This window comes from Phalaenopsis equestris, unplaced genomic scaffold (assembly GCF_001263595.1).
Source record: "Phalaenopsis equestris unplaced genomic scaffold, ASM126359v1 Scaffold234658, whole genome shotgun sequence".
Taxonomy (NCBI): Eukaryota; Viridiplantae; Streptophyta; class Magnoliopsida; order Asparagales; family Orchidaceae; genus Phalaenopsis; species Phalaenopsis equestris.
Window position 1 is genome coordinate 260,576 of NW_018252564.1, and position 13,704 is coordinate 274,279.

Here is a 13,704-nt window from a genome sequence, read left to right on the forward strand (position 1 = left end):
AATAATACAATTGTAAGAATTGAAAGAAAAAGCCACAAAAAAAATGTTAAACGCAGATATTAAAATTTTCAACTAAAGTATTCCCAACAACAAAAACAAATATTAATGTATTTCTCTAGTAACGGTGCCAAATAACTTGACGTACCAAAACTTGCTGGTAGGGATGTAAAAAGAACAAGTTATTTGCGAACAGTTTGTGTTTGACTCGACAGGGAGTACGCGTTTGATTTATTCGATAAACAAATGAGACGAACACTAAAAATGTTTTTCGTTCGGTTTGTTAAATGAACCGAAAACGAACAATGATGTGTTTGTTCACGTACGAATCATTATTATTTAAAATATAAAATAATTTAAAATAGTTCTATATAAAAAATTATGATATTTTATTAAATTATTAATAGCAATAATACTTTATTAGTATTGGTTATATTAATATAAATATTGTATATATATATACATAAGTTATATAATATTTGAAACCCTAAACACTCTAATTCTGACCAATCGGCCTCGCCTCACCCTTCCCCTCTCTCTCGAAAGCTTTCGGGTTTGGGCCGTTCGCCCGCCTCTCCCTCTTCCAAGCCTTCTCTTTCTCCTCTGAAAATCACGAAAAGCTTCCACTCTTAGGGAAAAAATAAAAAATCACAGTTTAACAACATCACTGGAGACACCGTTGTACCATAAGGTGGCACATAATTTAAGAAAATTGCCCAAATGAAGAATGGAGTCTTCAGTGGCAAGTTGCTCAAAGTGATTGTATTGAACTATTTAAATTATAACAGGATGCAACTAAAAAATGTTAGCCTCAACATTAGAGCAATTGATGCTCATGTGAATCTCTTCAGCAAAAGTGTTGAAATAGTCTCTAAGTGGTTTCATTGTGGGTGAGTTAGGGTTAGCCATCTCAACAGGTGATTCAGAAGTCAAGTGTGATCTCCTAAACTTCTAAACGTGCAATCAATTTTAGGTTCAAAAGGAGCGAGGTCAGCCTCAGCTCCCTCAAACATAAATAAGATAAGTTAACAATCATTCATGCAATAAAGAACACACTAACTCACATAGTTATGCCAACAAACTAACATGCACATGTAACACACACTATGCGAAACAAAAACAAAAAATAAATTAACAATAAAATATTTTTTGCCTTTTGATTTTTTTTTTTAGTTTTTTTAAATTATTTAACATCTGCAATGAGAACAAAAATAATACAATTGTAAGAATTGAAAGAAAAGGTCACAAAAAAAAAAAAAGCCACAAAAAAAATGTTAAACGCAGATATTAAAATTTTCAACTAAAGTATTCCCAACAACAAAAACAAATATTAATGTATTTCTCTAGTAACGGTGCCAAATAACTTCTTGACGTACCAAAAACTTGCTGGTAGGGATGTAAAAAGAACAAGTTATTTGCGAACAGTTTGTGTTTGACTCGACAGGGAGCACGCGTTTGATTTATTCGATAAACAAATGAGACGAACACTAAAAATGTTTTTCGTTCGGTTTGTTAAATGAACCGAAAACGAACAATGATGTGTTTGTTCACGTACGAATCATTATTATTTAAAATATAAAATAATTTAAAATAGTTCTATATAAAAAATTATGATATTTTATTAAATTATTAATAGCAATAATACTTTATTAGTATTGGTTATATTAATATACATATTATATATTTATATATATAAGTTATATAATATTCGAAATCCTAAACACCCTAATTCTAACCAACCGGCCTCGCCTCACCCTTTCCCTCTCTCGAAAGCTTTCGGGTTCGGGCCGTTCGTCCGCCTCTCCCTCTTCCAAGCCTGCTCTTTCTCCTCTCAAAATCACGAAAAGCTTTCACCCCGATTGAGAGAGCTTAGGGTTTGCCTTTTGTGTTCGTTCTCTAATCTCCACTTCTATTTATCTTCGAGCCGGCGCCTGCTCGCCTGCTCGCCTGCTCGCCTGCTCGCCTGCTCGGTATCATTGCTTGATTGCTCGTAAGGCTACCGATGTGTCATCTTTGAGTATATTTTCTTTAATATATCATATTTATTTTCAAGTTTGCCTCTCAGCTTGAATTTTCTCAAATTTCTTTTAGATTTATTTATTTATTTTACTGAAACCTAGTTTTTGAAACTTTTAGGAGTGAAATCTCGAATATTACCTCTAGATCTTCTTTTATTTTGGATGAGTTCTGATATTATAATTTTTGTTAAATCCTACTTTTGATAAATCCTAAGGGCACTACTAAAAATTCATGTCAACCCCCAGAAGCACGGCAAAGGTATTAAGAAAACCAAATCATATTTAGTTTCTCTTGTTCACAAAATATGTTAATCTACTGTCCTTGTTAGCAAAGTATTGAAACTACAAAAAACAGAACTATAAGGGCTTTTAAACAAATAGCTTTAATTTTCATTCTCAAGATAAGAATGTCACCATATTTTAATCTCTTATGTCCTTATATAGCTCATTGATAATAGTCCTGAACATATCAAACTCTAGGTGTTTGATATGTTAATCCAAAGAAATTATGTGGCAGGTATTGTAGAAGATTGAAACAACATTATAAGGTTACTAGTGAAAAGAATGAATTTTTCTCAACCCTTTGCTCTTTATACAGATTTAAGCTTGTAAGCATTAATGTTATAAAGCTTACTTCCTCCAGAATTTACTAAATCCATGATTTATTTTACAATGGGATTTAAGATTGTATGAAAATTTATGTGGCTCTAAGTTTAGATGTGAGAAATGTAAATATTAAAGAATTGTGTGCTATGTATGTAAATGCCCCGTGAATTTATTTTGAGAATTTTGAAACCCATCATGATCAAATTTTGCACATATATTGTCAACAAAATTTTCTTTAGAATCTGCAAAAATAGTTGTTCGGGATCCAATTAATTCAAAAGCTGAAGCAAAGCCACATACTTTGAAGATTTTCAGCCGTAAATCTTCATAAATATGGCCCTAAAAGACATGATTTTAATTTACAAAACAGTAGACATTGAAAAAAAAAAAATCCTAAAATGAAGAATGAAGAAATCAATGTTCTAGATGGAATACATATTCTTGATTAAACATTGTAATTTGGTGGAATCCAATTTTTGTTCTATGGTGATCTTTGGCTTCCTGCCAGCCAACATTTTTGAAGTAGAACCCAAAGTCCAGTCATGTTGAAGCGCATCCGCTGTAATTTGGTGGAATCCAATTTTTGAAGTTCATTAGTTTTTTCTCATGTTGTCTAACTTGAGATATGGAGATTATGATTTTAATTGAATTAATTGGTTTTTTTTTAGTTTTAAATGTAATGGTATTTATTGTTTTTAGTAATTTGGAAATTAATAATTAAATTATTGTCTATTTAACAATTCAAACAATACCAATAAATTTGAAAAATTTCAAACAATTCGAACAATTCGAATAATCCAAACAGTTTGAATAATTCTAACAATTCAAATATTTTAAACAATTCTAACAATTCAAATATTTCAAATAATTCAAATTAATTTCGAACAAATCGAACCTAACATGAACAGTAACTTCACAAACAATTTCGAACACGAACCTATTTCAAACGAACCGAACACGAAAAAAGTTTTGTTCATTTGTATTTGGTTCATTTACACCCCTACTTACTGGGACGTAAGTCAACCGTATAATGTAAACTCACATGTTAAGTAGTACTGCGGCTCAAAAGTATTGCATATCCATCTCACATGGAAAGTGTAATATTTGTTTCCATATAAACATCTCTGTTTACTATTTATGTTAACCTAGCTTGACGAATATAAAAAGAAATTTTTTAAGTTTTAAGGTCCTAGCACACCATAGTACTTAGAGGTAAAGGAAAGCAAAACACAGGAGGAAAAATTTGGTGAGTTCCTTCGAGATAAATGAGGCTCAAGCCTATATGATTTGGGGATCATGGCGATTGTGGTTTTCCAAAATATTTTTTCTACATGATTGTTGTCAATCGGGGATAAGCTACTCCCTATGCTTATGCCTATGCCAAAGGAAGCCTATAATCCATGAATTTGAGGCTTCCCCAATCCCCATGACATTCCAAATAACTTTACCGATCCCCTGAGATGATTGCAGAATTCCACTGGAATATGTCTATCTTCTCGGGATTTTGTGGTTAACCCTTCGTTTCCACTACAATGGTTATAGGTCGCAGTTCACAAAACATTTTAACTTCAATATTGGACAAATAATGGGTAAATAAAGATCGAAAGTTAATCAACAACATTGTCCATAAAAAAACCTTTCCTTTGAAGGTTTCAACCCAAGGATGAAGAAATCCCTCAATAGGTCCCTCTCCCAAACTCCCCTATTTTAGCCTCCAAGCCTTCTCTGATGCACGAGTCCCTTTTAGAAGCCCTAAGATCTAATTTTACAGCAAAAAATATGATTTGTGCCATCAAACTTCTTTCTTAAAGTGTTTTTCGCTCGTTGGCATGGCCACACCCATTTCTGGCAAGGTCATGTCATTCTTTAGCCAGGGTCGGTGTGATTACGCTGTTCTACTGCAACCCATGGCATGACCATGCCATTTTCGTGCGTGTTGACGCCAGTATTGTTCGATCAATGGTGTGGGTACACCGCCTTTAAGCATGATCACACCGCTTCGAGACACTTTCTTGATGTATTTTCTCATTTCATATATTTCGTATTCACTTCATCCACCCCACACAACATTAACAAAATAGCTTTCTCATGCGTAAATATGTGTTAAATAATTAAAATTAGGATGTAAAATGTAGGGAACATGATAGGTAAAATGACTTAAAATTGACACATGTCATCGAGGCATACATAGCTAGGTTAGAAGAATTCAAATACTAGTCTCTTTTCATGCTAATGAGGGTGAATCATTCGTCAGAGTTTGTGAACACCTTCACCCTTTTCGTTTGTATGGGGAACTACGCAGGCATGAGTTGCTCATGCCGATGACTGGAACCTTCCCTTTCTGAAGGTGCATTTCTTTTTCTCGGATGGTCAGTGTGGGCTCATGATCGAGCTCCGAATCAGAAGCACATGGAGTGACCATGAAGGTTGACTAACTTCATCCTTCACCTACAACTCAAATTGAGGGGACCCCCTCCCCGCCCCTCTCGCTTCGGTGTCAGTTGCTTCTAATCAGCTTGATAACCGTTCAACATCTTGGTGTCATACGCCAAATAGGCCTGCACCTAACAAAGAATTTTAACTTTCATCCTGATAAGTACTAATTCACATGATGACAATTATTTGAATTACAATGTACGATACACATATGAAACAAACTAATTATGCACCTTTCGTGTCCTCTCTAGCACAAGCCATCACTGCAGCCTTGGGACAGGCAGGCTTCACTCGGGTTTTCTTCCGGCATCCTGAGCGACAACTGCCACATCTTGTTTAGCCTCCTCAGCATTCGAAGCGACCCAGAGCTTTGTTGTCACTAGATCATACTTCCCCAACTGTTGTACTCGATCAACAATTATCAGATTAAATTATTGAATGACAGAGAAACACCTTCCATCAATCTATGTTCCTTTGTCCCTTATTTGGTATGACATTATCTTCTTCTTCTTCTTGACCACATCTTCTGTTAAGAACACTCTATGTGCCCCAACTCAAGAAAGAACAGCAGAGAAAGAAACACAACTTCCAATTATTTATTTGGTCACACCCAATAATTGAAACATGTCAGCCAATGAAAATTGTACGTAGCTCCTAGGCCAACTTGGAAAGAAAACATGTAACTAAAGAGCTCTCTGGATCACGCTATTCCGGCTCGACCATAGAAGATAACATACATCATGATAGTGGTTATGGAGTTCGACACAATCTTGGTGGAGTGAGGATGACTAAGTAATTGAAGATTGCACGTAACTCATGGCAAGACAATAGTTTCAGACCACATTTGAACTGATCTTGATAAAAATAGAGATCATTCCCATTTTAGCTCATTGCTAGGTTGTTTTATCAAATAGCCCAGAGCTTGATAGCGGGATCCAAGATGCAAGTATGATCTAACAGGAGACCTCTTCCGGTGTCATGATTGACCGCTCAGGCGAGATGATCGACTCGAAATTCTTAGGAGCATAATTTGAAGCTTTTAGAACAAAACACAGAGTATCAAACCACAAAGCTAAGTAAGAAGAAACAAGGAGAGCAAAAGAGAAGAAAAATAGTGTGATTTAATCCATATATATAGTGTAACGACAGAAATTGGACTGTAGTACAGAGGTAAAAATGAAACAATATAGTTATTTATAAAAACACTTTGTCATAAATATTACGTCAACATATGATTAGAGAAGAAAATAATACTTTGTTTTGAAATTAAGCATTGTAAATTATATTTGAAAATTATTTTGATAGGAAGTACTTTACAAGAAAATAATGAGCAACTTCGGTCGAGATATATCCCTTCCAAAGTAGCCTCTTATACAAGACTTCTTCCCTAAATTTAAATTGATCCGTCTAGGCTTAAATCCAGAGAATATAGCATGTAGCCCGAATGTTCAATTGTTCGAGATGAAGGATAAACCACCCCTCCTGCAACTCGCGTATCTCCTCCTCTCGCTTGATCCCAGCAACTTGAATGAAGGAATCCTCAAATCTCGTCTAGGTGGCGAGCAAACGATCTAGAGGACATTCAACATCCATCAATTATTTCCCTGTGGGCCTCAAGAGGACTGCCAGGGCGATCATCCCTGCCATCCTCACTCCCAACCGATTTCTAGGTTGCCACTACTGGTGCCACAGTCAGACCATGACCAACATTTGCCTAAGACGAGCCTTCAACATGTATTGCCCTGTTGCATCAAAAGACAACATGAGAAAAGAAAAAAAAGTGAACTAAATAAGTAAGACCAAGACTCCTTATACCAAATAGTACATGCAACTCAGTCCATATAATCGACTCACCACCCTCATTAGGTGGCAATAGAGCACACAAATTCTTGTATCCCAGAAGGCAGCAGAATACCAGTAGCCCGAGCCTCAGGTTGCGGTAGAGAACATATTGCTTCCCGCGCAATTTTTTCTGCTAGAAGATCTCGAGCCACGATAGGAGGTTGAATCGATGAATCGACAGTCGGGCCAACCTACCTACCTCCATCATCCGTTGAGAACCGTGAAAAGAGCTAGACAACCCCACCAGGTTTGCTGGCTCATTTTTTTTTTCTTCTTGATGTCAATTTTTCTCTTCCTCTTCTTCTCACCTTCCAAGCGATATCATGCCACCGGCTTTTCGAAGGCAGCAGACTCCATTTTCTGCTTGGAAACACATAAGAAGGGTTTGAGTCGTTCTCCATAAAATTATTTGAAAGCTGGCCGACTTAGATAATGAAATACATAACAAATATGGAATATTAACAGAGTATAATCACATCATATTTATAAGTCGTGAGCATGAAAATCTCGAGAGTTTGATTATTGAAGCTATGATTACAAAATAAAATAATATCCTTTTTGGCATTTATCTATTCTTATCGCATCATTGCTTTCATGAAATATGAGAATTGAGAAACTAAAAATTGAACATCAGGAATGTGCTAGCATGAATCATGAGGAGATCCAACAATTCATAAGGAATAAAGTACAACAAAGAAGGGTCCACCGATAGGAGACCAGGATGCCCTACTTATCTAATTGAATGCAACTATCCAAGCCAAGGATGAAGGCTAATCGAGTCAGGAGAAGGACAAAAAGAATGACCTGAGCCCGACTTGATCGAATTAGACCAAGACTGACAGACACCTGAGTTAAAAATTTGAGAGAAGGCCTTAACCCACCTCTCTATAGATCCAACCCGAATAAAGAATCCAATTCCTCGCCATCACCAGCATCCCACGGATGCGCCCAAATTTTCTCATTAGGGACCAAAAATTGACAAAACAATATAGCCTCATAATCATCCCAAAAGTTTTCTCGTTAAGGAATAAACTACCTATAGAGTTACGTTGGTTCATTCTCCTCTTGGTAGCCTAGCTTCGTTCTGTTGGTAGGTGCTCCCCTTTTTGGGATCGAGGGTTGATGGTTAGAATTGATCAACCGATCGACAAAGTTTGTTCGATTATGTTAGTCCCGCCTATTCGAAGCTAATCAGTTCAGTCGGCCAATTGCACCGGCTCAACCTAGTCTACTGAATCAACCTTACCAAATCGAAGTCATGGTAGTACACTCAACCGAGTCATTGAGCAACCGATCAATATACTCATACATGTAAAATATGTAGAATATCCTATATAGCCCATATTAAACCAGGGGCATAAATATAATCTCATATTTTGCACCATTTTCAATAAATAATGAGATAATTTTATTAGAAAAGACGAACAGACAAGATAGTTTACTATTTATTATTGTTCATTTATTTACGTGTTTCTCTTTTCTTTCTTACGCTCTAACCTTTTGGGTATGATTCATGGACAAATTATAATTCAAGGGTAGGAATGCTATATTATCTATTATTTTGGTTAAAAAATATAACCAAATAATTTTGATAAAAATGCTATATTATCATAAAGGAGTGTTAAACAACAACTAATAAATTTACTTTTTTATAGAACGGTTACTCAACTTTAATTTTTTTTCTTCAACCAATATAGTTATGCGACATTCCTCATTCACGGTCCTTAGTACTGTTCATAATTGTTAACTTGTTCGATTGATCATCCCAATTTCTCTTCCATTGCATTTTACCTCTCCGGGTATCTAACAACCGGACATCCCAGCGATCCGACAGCCGTCAATCCCACCTTCCTTAATGGTAATATTCTCTTGATTCCCTCTTTCACTTTTGATTCAGATCGTTTTGTGCGCTACCTGTTAATGCGCCACTTGGTCATAAGCTCTAAACTTCTTTTATAAAGTTTCTTGTCCCTACTAATTGGTTGAATGTTGGGAGAACTGTGCTTACTCCGTAAACCATAGTTGTCGCTGTAGTTTGGTTTTCATTATAGAATTATTTCTGATCAGTGTAGTATTGTTTCCTTTTTAGGTTGTAATTTGATCATCAGTGGAAGAATAACAGGCTCGAGGAGATTGTAAGCTTTAACTGTAGGCTTGAGGATGATGCAAGCTTCAAGTGACTATCGTTCCCAGTTAGAGTTTGTCTAACAATGCTAGCGGAGAATTGTTTTTGCTTGAATGCATGAAGGATAATTGACATTCTATGTAAAGCGCTAAAAGCCTGAAAGACGAAAAGGTTTTAATTTAGAAAATAGAAAGAATATAAAATCTCATTCTTGTGGAGTTTTATGACTTGCATACAGTACAAACACAGATAATTCGTGGAATCTGAACTTTGACACGTTTCTCTTACATGTTTCATCTGGTGGATATAATTGTTAATTGATGTCTGGAAAATAAAGGACAATCATATAAATTCTTAGAGATATTCCCTTGCTTTGTTATTAAAACCTATTAGAGCTGGTGGAAGTTTTGCATCCAGCTTCCAAGAGTTTATCTGCCGAACGATGTCATTTATGTTACATAAACTTCTAGTGGTAGATCCTAAGTGGATGGTCGCATACTATTTATAGTTTAGAGTCTAAAATAATGTTGGTCCTGCAAAATGCTAAAGAGCAAATTTGAGCATGTTGCAGCCTCCAGATTGCCAGGCTTTGACAGAATATTAGCAAAAGCATGCCTTCAAAAGTTTTTTGTTGCTCACAAGAAGTGGATGTTCGCATACTATTTATAGTTTAGAGTCTAAAATAATGGATACATCAACAAATTAAGGATAAGACTTGTTGTGCACTAGAAAATCGAGCATATAAAGAGTTTTATGTGGAAAAATCAAGGTGAGAAAACCATAAGATATTGCCAGCCATAAAAAATCGATTTGTGCTTCTTTACAATTGGAGGAGGCAATAGTTCTATGCAAAGAAATTCAATTGAAGACTGACTCTTGAAGTATCAGTAGGATGCAGCCATGTTGATGTCGACAAAGGATGGTGGGCGTCAATCGATGATGTTAATGAGGGACAATGGCTTGCATTTGATGTAGTCCACTGATAGACTTTTTTCCAGTAGGAAGTTGGGCAACATTGATTAATGGATGTTTTATGACAATGAAGGGGAGATTCCATGCTTGGAGTTGGTCGTTGGTTAGCTAATTTTGGTAGATTACGAAGGTTGAAGATTGACATTGAGGGCAGGGCATCATTGAATGTTGGGAGTTGGATGTCGGTTGACGACAACAACTGTCTGACAAATATTCGATGTGTGATCAGCTTAACATTGAATGTCTTTTGTTGGAGGATGTTGAATATATGTTGTTGGCAAACATGTGCTATTTTGTTGGCCTGGAAACAACCGAGTAGTCTTCTTACAATTGCAAAGTTCTTTATTTTTCACAAGTGCTTCTAGTTTAAAATTTTAATAATAAGAATTGATGCCTATTTATATATTTTGAGAGGGATTTATGTTTTCTAGTTTTGATTTTTTCTTAAGTTTTCTTCATTATTATAAAAAATGAATCCACTAGATCGTACCTTCCACTATTAAAAAAGTGATTGGATAATTTTACCTCTGGCCAATCCTCATCAACTTTGCCATACAATGATTGGGCCGAGTGCTAGGCCAACAATCGACATTGATAGTTTGGTGGGGGTGCAATAATGGCCACTGGGGATGAAGCTTTTCATTGATGAACGAAATGTATTATCTTGAAGCCCTTAACACTGAGCGCAATAGAGTTGATGCATCAAAATTAGATGCTTGGATAGCCCGAAATAAGACTTGGAACATAGGCTGTATCTAATGACACCAAAAGACAATGATGATTGGTCATTATCTTGGTATCGATTTGTTTGTCTTAATAATGGAAAATGTATCTCTTTGATAATTCATTAATTAGATGTCTTTGCGAGCCACAATAATTTAAGAAAGTGTATGGATGACATGTAGGGCTGACATAAAACAATGGCAAAATGCCTTCATTTTTGTGGTGAAATGTTGTTGAGAGCAATCTAGTGCTGTGAACAACTCATAACTTCATTGCCTATGGAGGTTATGATTACTTTTAGAAGTTTAAATTTTCCAATATTCCTTTTACTAATTGTGCACAAACCGAAGTATTTTCTCGCAATTCATTGGCCAATACATTTGCTCATGATTAGAGTTTTCCAGAGGTAGTATGGACTATTCAATTTGCTAGCATGATTGGCAATGACAGATTGGGTGTAGGTGATGGCGAGGAGCTCATATAGAGAATTTCTATGGTTAAAGTTTGGAGTGAGGAGGAAGGAGGCAGGGTCCATGATGTATTTTTTTGGTTTTGAAGGTGTAGTTGCACCCAAACAAATTCAGATCTACGTGCTCTAAGATTTTTTCGAATCAACTTGATGATTTGTTCATTTTACATACTTTTTAGAAAAGTTTAATTATTCTTATTGCTAGCTTTTTGAGGTCATTTAGAATTGGGCCCCATTAGATTCATAACGTCGAAGCATATTTTGTGGTTTTGAAAATAGGACTGGACTAGCTAGTCTAATCGGTTTAGCTTTGGATTAGTCTTATAGATAGTTTGGTCTAGTCCCTAATACATTTTCATACCTAATTGACCAAAATTGATCATAACTGGCGATTGTACTTGGGAACTAGCAAACTGCTTCTATGTTTCATGAATCTTGAGACTATAATATTGATTTTCTTATGACTTTTTTTTTATTAGAAGGCTAGAAATAAAAGATTTGGATTGAAAATTACTTAATTTATATAACCTAATTTGATGTTGAATATTTTATAAATATAAGAAATAATTTAGTAATTTTTTTTTCTAATTTATGTCTTCATTGACATTTCAATCTAGTGATAGTGTTTCATATATTTTTGCAAGCATTTGTATAAATTTATAATTAATATACAGAGAAAATAATTAAATTTCACATCCCAAAATTTTGAAAAAATTGTGAAAATCATTTTCAAAATATTCGATGGCGAAGAGTTCCATTTTAGAATGTTGTATATTGATTGGTGAAAATGTCATACTTGCATCATTCTTATATTATTTAAGCCATATTAAAATTATATTTGGTTCAACCTTGATTGGCGCTTTGACGTTAAACTTCTTCCTTTTCTTTCAGTTCAATGTCCGGTTTGATTTTCAAGACCTTATAAAATCATCTCAATTATAAATTTGTTGGAACAAAGTTCGGATGGCCTCTAAATTATTTTATAATTGTTTTAAATTTAATTTTTAGAGATTTTTGGATTTGAAACAATGTGTGGAATCTACTCATGTTTGATCACGTTTATTTTGAGAACCATCTCAAGACTAATTATAAAATGGTATATGGCATTCATCCATTAGAAGGATAGGATATCCGTCAGGATCCAAATTCTGAGCTTGTGCATGTTAAATGTATCAGCCAATATTGGTCCCACTTTGAGGTCCTATGGAAATTAAATTTAAAAAATCAGTATAGGAAATGAATTTATTTATTTATTTAATTTTTAAATAGGATTCATGCAATAACTGCATTGATTTACCTAACATAATCAAATCATTTGATTACCTTTACATGGATTCATATTTATTCCCGGCGAACATGTCACCATAGCATGGGTTTGACTCATGCTCCTTTTTTATATTTCTTTTAGCATTTTGTTTCTTGTATTATCTTATCCAGTATAAGATGTTCTCCCCTCTTTTTTTTTTGTTTAGCGTTATTCACCATTGTCAAAGGGATTTTTGGTTGTCGTTCTGTTCAGATTTTCTGCTGGGATGGGCTTGTGGACCTTGCTGGAAGGATTCCTGCTTCTTGCAAATGCATTGGCTATCTTAAATGAGGACAGATTTCTGGGTCCAAGAGGATGGAGTTTCTCAGAGGTTTCGGCAGGTGGCCGAACAAAATCTCTCAAGGGGCAACTCATAGGGCTTATATATGCAACTCAATACTTGAGAGTTCCTCTTATCATCTTGAACTTAATCATCGTGGTTGTGAAGTTAGTTTCAGGATGAGATGTGAGGTAATTTGTGAGTTCTATGCCATGTAGGGTTGTTCATACTATGTGGTCATCAAAATGATCCAAAATGCTTTATATTTTGTTTTTTTTGAAGTTATTTATCCTTTTTAGAAGCCCTTAATGAAAGTACAAAGTGCCTGCTCTTACATGTGCGTATATTAGGCACATATCTTGTTTGTTAACATGTTCTCAGTTGTTAAAAAATATTTTCGGTTGCTTTCCACAGCTTTATTTGTTGCTTTAACTAGTTCTTATTGTGCATGCAAGAAAGGTCTGCTAATATTGATATTTATATGTTTATTTCATTACAATTAATACAATTCTTACATTTTCCTTATTCTCCACTAGACGAATCATACTGGCATAATATTAGAGTTAACCCAAACAACATTGACAAATGCACTTTATTGCTAGAAATCAAATAGAGGTTACAACACATACAAAAAATTGAAATAACAATGATAACACAACACAAACCCCAAACTAGGACTCAAGAGGATGGTGGTGGTAAGACAGCGGTAGGATGGCTGCGGGTAGGGAAAATAGGGCCTAGAATGGATGACAGGCAACGACAATCAAGGGGATGTGGTTGGCGGCATGGGCAGGAGGAAGGGGGCTGTTGGGCGGTGGATGACAGCAAATTGGCGGCTGGGTTGCGGTATGGGAGGAAGGCTATTTGTCGACGACTGACTGCAACAGGCTGGCGGCCGGGCTGCGAAACCACAGGAAAGTTGGCGGCCAG

General features: G+C 35.4%; 1 protein-coding gene across 2 annotated transcripts; it reads left to right on the forward strand.

Moving 5' to 3' along the window:
* Nucleotides 1-1,727: 1,727 nt before the first annotated feature.
* On the forward strand, nt 1,728-13,187 carry LOC110038988 (immediate early response 3-interacting protein 1). Of its 2 annotated transcripts, none has more exons than XM_020743920.1 (2): nt 1,728-1,987; nt 12,708-13,187. In XM_020743920.1, exon 2 carries the CDS (start codon nt 12,721-12,723, stop codon nt 12,955-12,957), a length of 237 nt encoding a protein of 78 aa, XP_020599579.1. In that variant the 5' UTR covers nt 1,728-1,987; nt 12,708-12,720; the 3' UTR covers nt 12,958-13,187. The 2 variants fall into 2 exon arrangements, with proteins under 2 accessions (XP_020599579.1, XP_020599578.1); XM_020743919.1 differs by having other exon boundaries at nt 1,938-2,014.
* Nucleotides 13,188-13,704: the final 517 nt, after the last annotated feature.